A 13,078-nucleotide genomic window follows, 5' to 3' on the forward strand; every position below is an offset into this window, starting at 1 on the left:
AACCAATGAACATGGTCCCAAATCCCTGAGCCAAGCCAATAGGCAGCACCCTCAGTCCCCCACCAGCAGGGGGAGCTCTTTCATTGGTGATCAGGCTCAGCCTCCTTTGCTGCTCTGGTTTTTGTATCCTGCTAAAGTGTCCCCCACTCAGTTTTATGGATTCCTCTTGTGGGACTTTGAGACTGTTTCCTAGGGGATCCTAGGCTCTATTTCCAACTGTAAATGGAGCAGAAATTAGTGCCTCCCAGGGACCAATCCCAGTGCTGGGTGCCCTAGGCTCAATCCTCAAGTGTCAGTTGAGAGGTGGAGTATGAGGAGTAGTACAGATAAAGAAACTGAGGCTCAGAGGTTTATTAACTTGCCCAAGTTCACATGACTGTGGAGTCCTGTCTCTGTCTCTCAGACCCACCTTATACAGCCCACGACTCACAGCCTCAATTTAGCAGGCTCCTGCCTGAGGTTGGGTGGGTTCCTTCCTGCTTTCTCTTCCCTGAGCGACTGCCCTGTGCTGGCTACTGCTGTTCTCTGTCTTCCTCAAGTTTGGACTGGTGTCCCTGCACCCACAGAAATCTACAGGTCTTCCTGTAGAGGTCTTCCCCAGTGGCCTACGGAGTCCTGCCAGAGCCTCATGAACAGGTGTGCAGCCTCGATGGCTGCTTATTGGCAGCTGACAAAAGCGAGCTTCACCTGGCCCACCCCCAGTGAGGCACAGATGTGGTGAGAGGTGCCAAACATTGCTAGGGCCTGGGGGGACAGAGGAGCTGGCCATCACTTTCAGAAAGTGATGGGGTTCATAAGAGGGCCAGCCTCTTCCAGAAGCTTCCAGCTCTCCCAACAAGCTGTGCATCTGCTATGTGAAAGCAGCTTGCTTCTGGGATCAGGGATGGTGATGGGACAGCAGACTTCTCATCCTTAGCGATGGACCCGTGCCTTGCCCAGCAGTGGTACCCTTCCACTTAGAGGTGAGGGATCCTTGTCTTGGAAGGGGGAGATCAACTGGATGTGTGATTGGTCTTTAATTATTTACTTAGCACGTGCATGTGACTGCATATGTATATGCAGATGCATGTGTGGAGGCCAGAGGTCAACTTTGGGTGTTGTTCCTTGGGAGCCATCCACCTTGATATATTGAGACAGAGTCTCTCACTGGGCAGTGGCTCACTGATGGGCCTGCCTGCCTCTCCCTTCTCAGCACTCACCACCAACCATGCTCTGGCTTTTTACGTGGGTGGCGGGGGTGGGACTCAGGTCATTGTGCTTGCAAGGCAAGCGCTTCCCTGACTGAGTTATTCCTTCTGTCCTGTGGGTTGGGTTTTGATCAGCACAAAAGGCCTTGGGGTGGAGAACAAATTTTATCGTGGTCTGAGCTGAGGAGCCCCAGGGCTCCTCACAGAAGAGGCTTTCTGTCTGTGAGGTTCTGTATCCTGGCTCTGAGGGCAGAGATCGCTCATTTTGGAGGCTCAAGAAGTGTTACAGAACCAATCACCACATAAGTGGAAAATTCAAAGGTGATTGTCTGTGCCCTAGGAAGGCTTGGAGTACAGGAGGAGAGGGAGGGTGAAGAGCAGCGAGTGCCCTTGGGGTGATCGGCCTAGAAGAGAGAACCAGGGGTGGATGGGCCAAGAGTCTGCTGGAATTTCTCTGAAGATGGCTTGTGCTGTGGTGAGGCTAGAGGACATAGGCAGGGAGAAGTGGGATTGTTTCAAACTGGTTTCCCAGCGTGGAACTGGAGGTATCTCTAGCCTAGGCAGGTTCCCAGAAGGCCTGGGTCACCCCTGGCCGGCAGTACTCAGATGACAGGCTTTCGGCAGCGTGTAGACATCTGGGTTATGTGAAGGTTAGACAGGCCCCATCTCAGAGACCATGAGGGATAAGGCTCACTTCCCTGGTAGGCCCACGTCTGCCTGGCAAAAGCTGGTTCGGGAGGGCTGGCTGCCACCTGCCCCAGAAAGCCTTCTCCCAGGCATTGGCCGCCATTCTCTGAGCAACTAATTAAGGGATGAAAGCCTGCTAATATTTCAGCGCTGTTAACTCCACTAAGTTACTAAGTGTCCGTTTATGTTACATGCATAAAAGGATCAATAAACATGTTCGTACCCAGAGATGGGAGGGCAAGAGGGGTCTTGACGAGGCAGGGATAGCAGTGAAGGATGCTGCCCACATGACCTGACCAGAGACTGTGTCCTCAGCCCAGTCCTTAGCACTGCACTGGGTATCCAGCAAATGAAATTCAGGAAGTGCGGTAGCTTCCAGACCAGAGCGGTTTGCGGGGAGCTTATGGAGCATTGCTGAGCCTCATCTTTCTAATCTGAAAAATGGGAGCATTGATAGGCTTGTTAAGGCAACACCTAAGTTCCTATCTGAGATGACACACTCTGTAGAACACTGCAGAATCAATGTGTTTCTTTGCACACTATGGTGGTGAGGGTGTGGGGAGACCCGAGGTGTGACCCAGGTCCCCAGCTCACAGAAGTCCCTCTCTGACTCTCTGAAGCAGGCCTTCCATCACAGCTGGTGGTCTCCAGGGGATTCCACAGGACAGTGAGCAGAGTGACAAGGTGGCAAGCCTGGGTTCCAGTTCCAGCGAGTGACCCAATCAAAGTGTTTCTTCTCCGTGCCTCGGTTTCCCTCTTTGAGAAGGAGGCTAAAGAGAGACTTGCCCTTCTAGTCTTAGCACAGAGATAAGGAGCTTGGACATATACAGGGCACACCAGGACCATGTCACTACTCAGCACACGGGGCAGGGGTGTCGGGGTCTTCAGTCAAATGTGTACCACCTCCTAGAGAGGCCAGTGCCTGAGAGCTCATTTGTGTTAGCCTCAGTGTGGTGGCCAATGGTTTCGGTGGCTTGCTATGTGCCAGACACCATTTAATTTTATTTAGTGTGTGCATGCATGTTTATATCTGAGTGTATGAGCATGCTGTATAAGTGTGACATCTGCCTATGTGTATGTGTGTTCCTGTGAGCATGCTTATGGAAGCCAGAGGAGGGTGTGTCACCCATTCAGAAAGAGTCTGTGAGCTTGGAGCTAGGCTGGCAGCCAGGAAGCCCCAATACTGAGGTCAGGCTCTAGGTTTTCACATGGGTGCTGGAGATTTGAACTCAGGTCCTCACGCTCACACAGCAGGCACTCTTGCGCTCTGAGCCATCTCCCCCAGATGTTTTAACCACCCAGATGTTTTCACCACTCACGTGGATTTACTTATGCATTCCTCACAGTCACCGCATTTTTTAAGTAAGAAGACTGAGTCAGCTCCCAAGGCTTGAGGGACACTGTAGTAAGAGAGGGGGCGCTCAGAAAAGTACCTCCTGGGTCCCTAGTCCCTGCATGACCCCAGCATGCATTTCCAGTGTGTTTATGAGACATCCCTCCCAGTTTCCTGTCCACCCAGGGATGGAAGAGGACCAGAATGGGCCGTCTCCTGTCCCTCTTCTTGACCTGCTTCATTGTCCTGGGAGCGGTCATTGGTCACGAGAGCTTGTGTTATTTGGGCCAGTGTTTTACACACATTGCTTTGAAGGATCATGCTGGTTCTAAGGGAATCAGCGTTCTCATTTACAAGCCAAGGCTCAGAAAGGTTAAGAAAATTGAGCAGTGTCTCCTAGCAGGTGGGTGACAGATCTGGACCTTAGTCCTAGACCCGGTGATGTCAGAAGTCCACTCCCTTCTCCTGCTGTTCTTTGTTCCAACTCCTGCTTTAGAGCTTTCACCTCCAGAAGCCACCCTGGTCCTCTTCGATTCCCTGCTTGGTCACTCGCTTTGAGAGTGAGCCCTGTTTACTTTTGGTGACAGTACCCAGCAGGGCGCCTGGGATCCTGGCATTTGCTGTTGGCCCAATGGCAGAGGGGATCATGACAGGCCCTGGCTTGGTGGCCTTTTGAAGCAGATGCTGTTCCTTGAGTCCTCCCAGGATGTGCAGAGCTGGGGGCTGAAGAGAACTGTCAGGTACAGAAGCATTGAACACCGAGCCAGCAGAGTCTGCAGTAGTGACCTGTGGAGGACAGCGTACCAATTGGCATGCCAAGGTCAGGGGTCATGAGGTATGCGATGCCAGGAGGAATATGAGGGTGGAACCAAATTAACTCTTTTTCTGTTTTGTTGTTTTGTTTTTTAAGACAAGTTTTTTTGGTTCTGTAGCCCTGGTTGTCCTGGAACTCACTGTGTATATCAGGCTGGCCTCAGACTCACAGAGATCTGCCTGCCTCAGTCTCCCAAGTGCTGGGATTAAAGACATGTGCATCCACCTCCCGGCCCAAATCACCTTTTAACATGTGGCTTTTCCTGGGGAGATGTGAACGAATGTCTGTCCACCCACATAAGGCACCTGGTGACACTGAGTTACTGGGGGTTACTTACGGGAGACTTGGAGACTCAAAGGCAGGCACATCCCTGGAGCTCCCTGTACGACTGGCAGGCACCTCCACCAAAGAGTCTTCGCTCCAGCAATGTTCCTGCCTGTATGGCCTTGCCCAGGGGTCCTGTGACCCCTGAACCCCTCTGAATTGCCTGGTAGTCTTCTGGAGTCTCCCTCCTCCCTCAGGGAAGAGGTGTTCCAGTTCCCCGGAAACAGCTACACAACCATCTCCAACATGGGGATTACGTGATGGTTCTGGGTTCTCTGGGATAATTACAATGATTAATTCCAGCAGAGACAGGTAAATAGATTTTTTTATATTGCTTCTTAAATTGAAGTATAGTTTAGTATGTTATTCACCGTGAAAAAATACTTGAGAAACTCAACCTAAGAGTTGAAGAAAGGTTTGTTTTGTTTCACGGTTATTACAAACACATACTCCCATGTCCGGCTCTTTTGTTGTTGTTGTTGTTGGGTTTTTTTCCCCCCAAACAAGAGTTCTTTGTTAAACTCAAATCCTCACACGTGCAAGCACTTTACTGACTGATGTATGTACTTAGCCATACCCAGCCCACTTTGAGACAGGATCTCACGTAGCCCAGGCTAGCCTCAAAGTCTACGTAGCTAAGAATGACCTTGAGGCCATCCTCCTGCTTCAGCCTCATAAATGCTGGGATTACGGGTGTGTGCCATCATGCCTGGTTTTATGCAGTGACTGGGATCAAATTCAGGGTTACATGCGTGCCAAGCAAGCACCCTACAAATTGAGCTACATCCTGAGCCCTCTTTGATTGACTAAGTTAATACCCTCATGATCCAATCTCCTCTTACCAGAGCTGGGGACCAAGCTTCCAACACATGAGCCTTTGGGGAAGGGGTATGTCATATACACACTGTATCAGACAGACAGGATGAACTCCCAAACAGATACCAGACAGGGTGAACGCCCAAACAGATACCTGGGTGCATGGACCTCACACCATTGAACCGGCATTCAGATGGCGGTTCTTCTGTCCCACCTCCCTGGGACATTCTGGTATTCCCTTCCCAGTTATTAACACCCTGTCTACCCAAGGCAGTCACTGCCAAGCCTCCGTCACTACAAGGTTGGCTTTTGCAGTTCTGAATTTTGAATAAATGAAATCATGCATTATAGACACTTTCGTGTCTAGGTTCTGTCAAATCGTGCCCGGGAGGTTCGACGGCGTTGGCCCGGCTATCGTTCATTTCCTTCACTTAGGCTGACGTCGCACCGTGTAAAGACACCAGCGGGGGCTGGGGGATGGCTCAGTGGGTTAAAACACGTGCGGTGAAAGCCTGAGGACTTGGGTTGGAGGCTTGGAGCCCGTGGAGGATCTGGGCACAGTGATGGAAGTGTCTGTAATCCCAATACACCCTTACTGAGAGATGGCGAGTGGAGCCTGGAGAGTCACCGGGAGCTCACGGCCAGCAAGCCTGCAGCCTGGAGCCTTTTGTTTTGTTTTGTTTTTGTTTCTTGTTTTGAGACAGAGTCTCCTTGTGTAGCCCTGGCTGGCATAGAACTTGCTATGTAGATCAGGCTGGCCTTGAACTCGCTCACCAAGCTCTGCCTCTTTCTGCCTCTCCATTGCTGTAGACACACACATGTTGCCACACTGAGTTCACCTCTACCACTCTTGAGAGGCACATGGGTTGCTTCGGAGTTTTCGTTATTGGAAGGAAGGCCACTCAGAAAATTCTTTTTTTAAACGTTGATTTGTGATTATGTGTATGTGTGTATAGGGGGCGGGTATGCGTGAGTGGGTGCCGGGAACTGGACTCAGGTCCTCTGCAAGATCAATACGTGCTCTTCTTAACCACTGAGCATCTCTCCCGTCCCTTGGAGGATTCTTGGACCTGTTATGTCATGACCATAAGTCCTCATTTCCGTTGTAACTGTCCCCAAGAGAGGAACAGGCATCATGGAGCACATGTATGTTTAGCATTTATAGATATGGCTCAGATCTCTTACAGTGTACTCAACCATGTTAGGGTAGGATCATCTTAATAGCTGATATCGGCAGAGGGAGGTGGGCAATCTTAATGATGTCGTCCGTGATGGCCGTTCCCTGCCCACCTCCATAGAGGAAGCTGCAGGCCCTGCCTGTCTCTGCTGGCCAGGCCCCCCTCACCCTGGCCCAGGCTTGCTGTACCCTGAGCGTGTGAAGCTTTGTAGCTCTTTTCCATCATTCCTTATCAGTCACCAGAGCTGTCATTACAACACTGCCTTGCTGTGGGCAAGCCACAGCGTCCAAGATTATAGCTTATCTCCCATTGAGGCCTGTTCAACCGATGTCTTCCTTGTCAAGAGGCACCCCGGGCTTCCTACAGACATCCATGCAGCCTTCTGGTCTTATCAGCAACCAGCATGCATGACATCTCTTGGTAGCTTGTTGCTTGATGAGGTTCCCGGAGACCCGGGCCAAAGATGCCTATCTCTTCTGTGTATGGTGACGTGCGTGCATTTTTATGGCATGGTGACAATGACGGGCCCAGTCCCTGGAGTGTGGTGTGCATTTTATACGGACACTGTGCGCTGATTACAAAATCAATAGCAAGTTGAAAAGACCTCAGAGATCACCAACCCACTTTCCTCCCACCGATGGGGGAACGGGCTCAGAGTGGTGACTTGAATTGTGCTAAGACACACAGCTTATCTTCAGACGGCCCAACCCGGGTTCACTCCTCTGTGGCAGACATGCAGCCAGGATGGCCCCCTGGACGCTGTTTGCCTTGTTGGGTGTGGCCAGTGTCATGCCGAGTGGCCGTACCACACGTTTTTCAGCCTATCTGCGGTTGATGGCACGAGGATCAGTCAAGTTCATCCTTGCTGCACAGTGCCCCGGTAGCTAGCCTGGGCTTGGTTGACACCCTGTTTCAAAGAGTTTCTTGAGCTGCTGGCTGGCTGCCTTTTGGGACAGTGCTCTGGTTGGAACATGTTTGTCCCATCAGTGATGATGGCGGGCACACACCTTTGGAACGCCTGGCAATTCTGTTTTCACTCATCATGTTCATGCCCTCACCAGGTAAGTTCTAGGAGTTGGCTGCATCCCCATTTCAGAGACAGGTAAAGTAAGGCCCAGACATCACTACCGCTCCTCCTTGGATGACATGCAATGTGGGACTCAGCTCAGGCCACTAGCATGGGTCTTCCTTGTGCTTTGAAGGGCAGACGCTGCTCCTCCATGCAGCCTCCGAGGATCCCCCTGCAGCTGCTACTGTTTTCCCCACACAGGGCCGCCCTTAGTAACCTCTCCTGACGCACCCTTGTGAATTCACCCCTCAACACGGGGTCTTGTGTAGGGACCAAGTTGAGGCCTACAGACCACTATCCCGAGCCTGGCAGACACAGTCTGGTGTGTGTACACTCTGGATGCAGGATGCTGGAAGGCGCCCAGAGGGGATGTTCCCCACATATCACATCTGCTCCCCTAACCCCTGTACTCTCGGTCTTGAGCAAGCAGGTGTGAAGCTGTGGTCTCCCCTCCTTTCCAGAGCTCAGACTCTGGCTGGGGAGAGTGTGTTAGGAGGAGGGGACTAGACTTTAGTTTCCCTGTGGGCCCCTCCAGCCCCACCCTTGACTTACACCTCTGGACGCTGGGTAGAAGGGGTCCACAGTCTTTTGAGGGCTCCAGCCTCCCATTAAAGCTTCTGTCCCTCGGAGGAGAAGCTATGCGCAGCTTGGGGACAACATGAACGGATGGTCTGGTGCTGAGAGGGAGCTGTGCTGAATTACCTTCTCTAAAAGCCGAGGCTGGGGCGCTGGGGAGGTGCCTTAGTGGATAAAGCAAGTGCTTTAATATGTAGGACTGGAATTCGGATGCACAACACTCATGTAAACACCATGTGGGCATGCGGTATGCCATTAATCATGGTGTTTGCTTGGAAGGTGAAGAGCTGGATCCCCCGAGCAAGTTGGCTCTCTAGTTAGCTGTCTGGGAAAGACCTGGGTTCACTTGAGAGCCTCTGACTCAATGAATGGAGAGTGACCAAGGGAGACTCCTACCACCAACTTCAGGCCTCCACACACGTGTGTGCACACACACGTTCACATATGTACTCTCACACACAAACACTACACACACATAGGCAAAACAAACTCTAGAAAGCAGAAGCTGAGAGGGTCAGAGCGGGTGGTACGTGGGCATAGATTTGCTAGGCACGTGTGTGGTCTCAAGAGGAACTGAGATGGGCAGTCAAGCGAAGATAAGGTTTAGTAAGTTTAGCCTCAGCCTGTCCTTAGGGAGAGCCCCAAAGCCTGAGCAGCCACACAACCCCTCCCTCTGTGTGTGTGTGTTCGCACACGTGTGTGCGTGCATGCGTGCGTGCGTGCGTGCGTGCGTGTGTGTGTGCGCTGGCTAATGGGTCACCTGTGTGCTGTGAGCTATTAGTAGCAGAGGGAGGTGGGCACACCTGTTGTATTGTAGATCTGGGTGCAGCACCAACAGCACCCAAGACTGGGAGCCAAGCTAACAGCAACTGGCCACCCAGCCTGCAGTGTTTCCAGACTTGGGGGCACAACCTACGACCCAAGTCATGTCTTGCCACTGTCTTCAAAAAGCCAATTAAAAGGCACAGATCAATAGTAGGATGCAGAAAAAGATTTACTCAACATTGCCACATTGGAAAGAAGGATAGATCCAGTGAACCCCAAAGTCTGTCTTTAGGGGTCCTGAAATAAGACCAATGACATGCACATCTAAGCAGTCCCTGTGATGGTGTGGCCCCGCCCACCACTGACCCATCATCCTCTGGGCTTTGGTCTTTTCCTGTGAGGTGACCTGGTGCGTTGTTGGAATTAATGTGAAATCTCTTGCTGGAGACAAAATCCTCTTCTGTCTGGTCCTTTTCCTTCTCCCATGATATTCCTGGGGAAAATTCTCATTCCTCAGGAGCCTTTGTTTTAATAATCTGATAGGATAGATTGAGAGACAGCATCTCTTTAGAATTTCTTCATTTCTGCCATGCCTGTTTCAGCAGAGTATTCAAAACACCTCCCCCACTCCCACCCCACTGTTCTTCTCGCTCACTGACAAGCAAATATGGCACACCTCTTTCCCAAATCCTGAGGTCTCCTGACTCTGGCCTAGGCCCTGGGAAGAGTCCATCCTGGGTGTGAGTGAAGTCTGGGAAGTCGGTCTGGACTCTCTCCAGACACACTGAGAGTCAGCACCTAGCCCCTGAGCTCTGGGAGTCCTTCCTATCCCTCCTCTGTCCTCTCTCCACAGCCCCAGCCCAGGCCCAGATCGTGCACGCAGGGCAGGCCTGTGTGGTGAAGGAGGATAATATCAGCGAGAGAGTCTACACCATCCGAGAGAGCGACACCCTGGTGCTGCAATGCCTCGTCACTGGGCACCCCCGGCCCCAGGTAAGCTGGGCCTTGGCCTTGCTGGGTTCCTATCCTGCTCACATGCTGTTGCCTGGAGTCAGAGTCTGAGAGGAAGCGGGAGGTGAGGAACTACACTCCACAGGTCTAGCAACAAGACAGGACAAGATAGACTGGAACCGGATGACTAGCCTGGAGATGGACTCTTTAGGGAAATGCTGGATGCTGCGGACAGCAGAGAGGAGAAATGGAATGCCGGCTGTTCTATTCCATTCCATCCTCTGTGGAGCAGACACATCTTCACACACCCTCAAGAAATGCTGGCGGGCAGACCGTATGCCAAGGAGGACCCTTGCCCAGTGTTCTCTCTCCCTCTCTCTCCCTCTCTCCCAAAGTCCCACAACACTTCCGATAGCAGAAGCAGAATTTGAGTCCAGAGGCTGCCCTCTCTGTAGCTTGGCACGCTGCCTTCCTCTTTGGGTTAGGAGCTGCACCAGCAACACTTCAGGCTTCTGGCAGGCCAGAGCAAACTCTGGAGGTTCAAAGACACAAAGCAATTAGAAGGGGACAGAAGACAAGTGTCTGGAAATGCCAGATGAGTTTCGCCATAGATCAAGTGCTCAGGTTCAGGCAGGAGGTAGTAGCTGGCTATTGCTGAAGGCTGATGGAGGAGGCAGGTGGGGAAGGAGGGCTGGAGGAACTGGCCGCCCGCCTGGTGAGCTGCTGTGACCTTTAATACTTGAAGAGCAGTAACAAAGGTGGCAATTGGATTCTAGGAAGGACGTTGAAATACAGAATCTTTTTTTCTTTCTTCCCTGACAATTTGGGGGAACGGAGACAGCTTTCATAGCTTTGGCTTTGAGATAAGCAGATGTGCACGGAAACCCCTAAAGATTTCTTCCTCTAAAGCCTCTGCCACAGCTCGCTCCTGCTCAAAGGTTTGTTTGGCTTGCCGGCAATGCAGCTGCATTTCTGCGGACCCGTGTGTCACGCGCGGTGACGGCAGTGGGGATGTGGCTGGTGAGGCTAGAGAGGAAGCTGCCAGGCTATGCTGACCATCTGTGTATGTGTCCCATAGGTGACCACTGGAGGCCATAGCTGGGTGACAGGGAACCCAGAGAGGCCTCAGATTTGCCACACAGACAAGGATAACTGAACTTCTGAGCTTCCTGTTTGTACATATGCCATGCTGGCATCACAGACCCAGTTACCACACCCAGTTTGTGCAGTGCTGGGGCTTGAACCCAGGCTTTGGTGCATGCTGAGTAGGCAAGCACACCCTGTCTTCCTGTTTTTGTTAATGGTTTTATTGCTCTCCCTGACGGACAAGCTCACATCTTTGGCTTTGCCCTACCTCCTCCACAGTTGGCCAGACTCTTGTCTTCAGTCTTGTTCTAGGACAATTATAGTAGATTGAAATTGATCTCCCAGGCTCTTTGCTTGTCCCCTACCTTGATGCCATTGGGATGAACAACCCCAAATCTGCTCCATTACCTCTCACCCCCCAACTTAGCAACTACCAATGACTCCCCATTGTTTACCATCTTTGCTCAAGCCCCTGGGGTGCAACTGGAGAGTCTTTGTATCCTGGCCCCACTTGACCCTGCACAGCTGTGTCCCAGCCATATGGCCCTGTCATTCTCCAGGTGAGGTGTGCCCTATCCAATTCTGCTTCTGTCACTATGGTGTCCTCTCTCCAGCTGCCTCCTTACAGTGACATTGAGCATCTGTCGTGTTCCAAACACAGTTGATGGGATGCAGCTGGGGCACCTAACCATCGGGGGAGCAAGGGGTGAGCCACAGGGCCCTTGCCAGCCGAGGTCAGGACAGAGGAGCTATAGACACAGAGCTCATGGGTTCAAAGAAGAGGCAGGAGCATGGGCATGCTAGGGTCTGCGACCCAGAGGGAGTCTACACAGAAGGGGAAGCCGCATCCCCAAGTTTTTGTTGCCGTTCAAGCAACCAGTAACTTGCGGACAAGTTGTTGGGCAGGGAAAAGGGGTGAGTTAGAGAGCTAGCCAGCTGGGAAAGGATGCAGGTCTAGGGATGTAGCTCAGCAAATGGAATGCTTATCTAGCGTGTGCTCCGAGTTCTATCCCCAGTACTACAAACTATGGTGTGGTGGTGCACACCTATAAACCCAGAGCTTTGGAGATGGAGTCCAGAGTTCAAAGTCATCCTCAGGAATATATCAAGTTCATGGCCAGCCAGGGCTATACCTGAGATCCTGCTCAAAAATGAAAAAGAGGCTCTCTCCAGGTGGTGATGTCTGGCTTCTGTAGGGAGCTGTGGAGCAGACAGATGGGAGCCAAGTAGTGTGAGTCCTCAAGGTGGTCGCAGACTTTGGGTGCTCTGCCTTTCTGATGTGCAGGAATTGCCCACTATAGGCCCGAGAATAGTTTGGTTTCTTTAAATCTAAGCAAGAGTTATGAATGAGCAAGTCTCTGTTCTTTGTGCTTTTGGTTTGCTTTCCAAGGAATAATTAATCCTGTAGCTAATTACTAGGATACAAAAGTCTCCTCTGGGAACAAGAAGAAATGGAAAGCTGCTTTCCCCCAGAGTATGGGAGAAACAGAGAAAGACATCTGAAGAACATTTGCCAGGGTGGGAGCGCAGTTTTAAAGCTGTTAGGTGTCATCTTCTAGAAAGCCAGTGGGAGACACTGTATATTATAGAGCCCAGATGTATGACCTCCCAAATGAGTGGGATTTTAAGTCAACTAAGAAGAACAATGAATTGAGAGGGGTTTTTAAAAAGGATTTTCCCCCACAGTGAGCAGAAGCTGGGGAGCCTGGGTTTACACACACCTCAGGAGAAGGTGTGCTCATACCCACACGGCAAGTAGGCCCGAGGCCCACAGGATGCCCACGGAGGCCGTGTTGCCATCGCTGCAACAAAATGAGAGAAAGTCTCCCACAGCATGGCCCTACTGTGACAAACTTCTTCAGACTAGTTCCCATACGCTGCTGCATGTCATCAAATCTGAACCCATCGATAATCCACCTCCCCAAAGCCCATTGGCAAGCAGCAAAGCCTTGAACACTCTGCGGACACTTGAGCCTTCTGGGGACACTGCATATGCAGACCACAGCAAGGCTGCCACACCATCCAGGACTAAGAGCTGATGTGGCTACAGATCGAGAACTTCTGCCTCTGACGGGGACCAGAAGAAGCCTGTTCCCAGAGTCACAGCAGGGTACCGACACCCAGGAGAAAGCAGAACCCTGCTTGCTCCATGCCTTGATCAGTTTGATATGGGAAAGAACAAACAGAAATCACAGGATTAAAAGCAGTAGTCTTTTCTTTAAAAAAAAAAAAAAAAAAAAAAAAAAAAAAAAAAAAAAAACCTTAATATCTCAGAGATTGCTAAAGAGAAAA

At 51.3% G+C, this 13,078-nt stretch overlaps 1 protein-coding gene across 2 annotated transcripts in view; it reads left to right on the forward strand.

Annotated features, from left to right (window-relative positions):
* Nucleotides 1–13,078, forward strand: part of Mdga1 (MAM domain containing glycosylphosphatidylinositol anchor 1) — a 56,014-nt gene that overhangs the window by 20,199 nt on the left and 22,737 nt on the right. For both annotated transcript variants that reach the window (XM_036167548.1, XM_036167549.1), the window contains exon 2: nt 9,603–9,742. In XM_036167548.1, the coding sequence (XP_036023441.1) occupies nt 9,603–9,742 (140 nt within the window). The remainder of the gene's footprint in view (nt 1–9,602; nt 9,743–13,078) is intronic.

The sequence above is a fragment of the Onychomys torridus genome, chromosome 18 (assembly GCF_903995425.1).
Source record: "Onychomys torridus chromosome 18, mOncTor1.1, whole genome shotgun sequence".
Classification (NCBI taxonomy): Eukaryota; Metazoa; Chordata; class Mammalia; order Rodentia; family Cricetidae; genus Onychomys; species Onychomys torridus.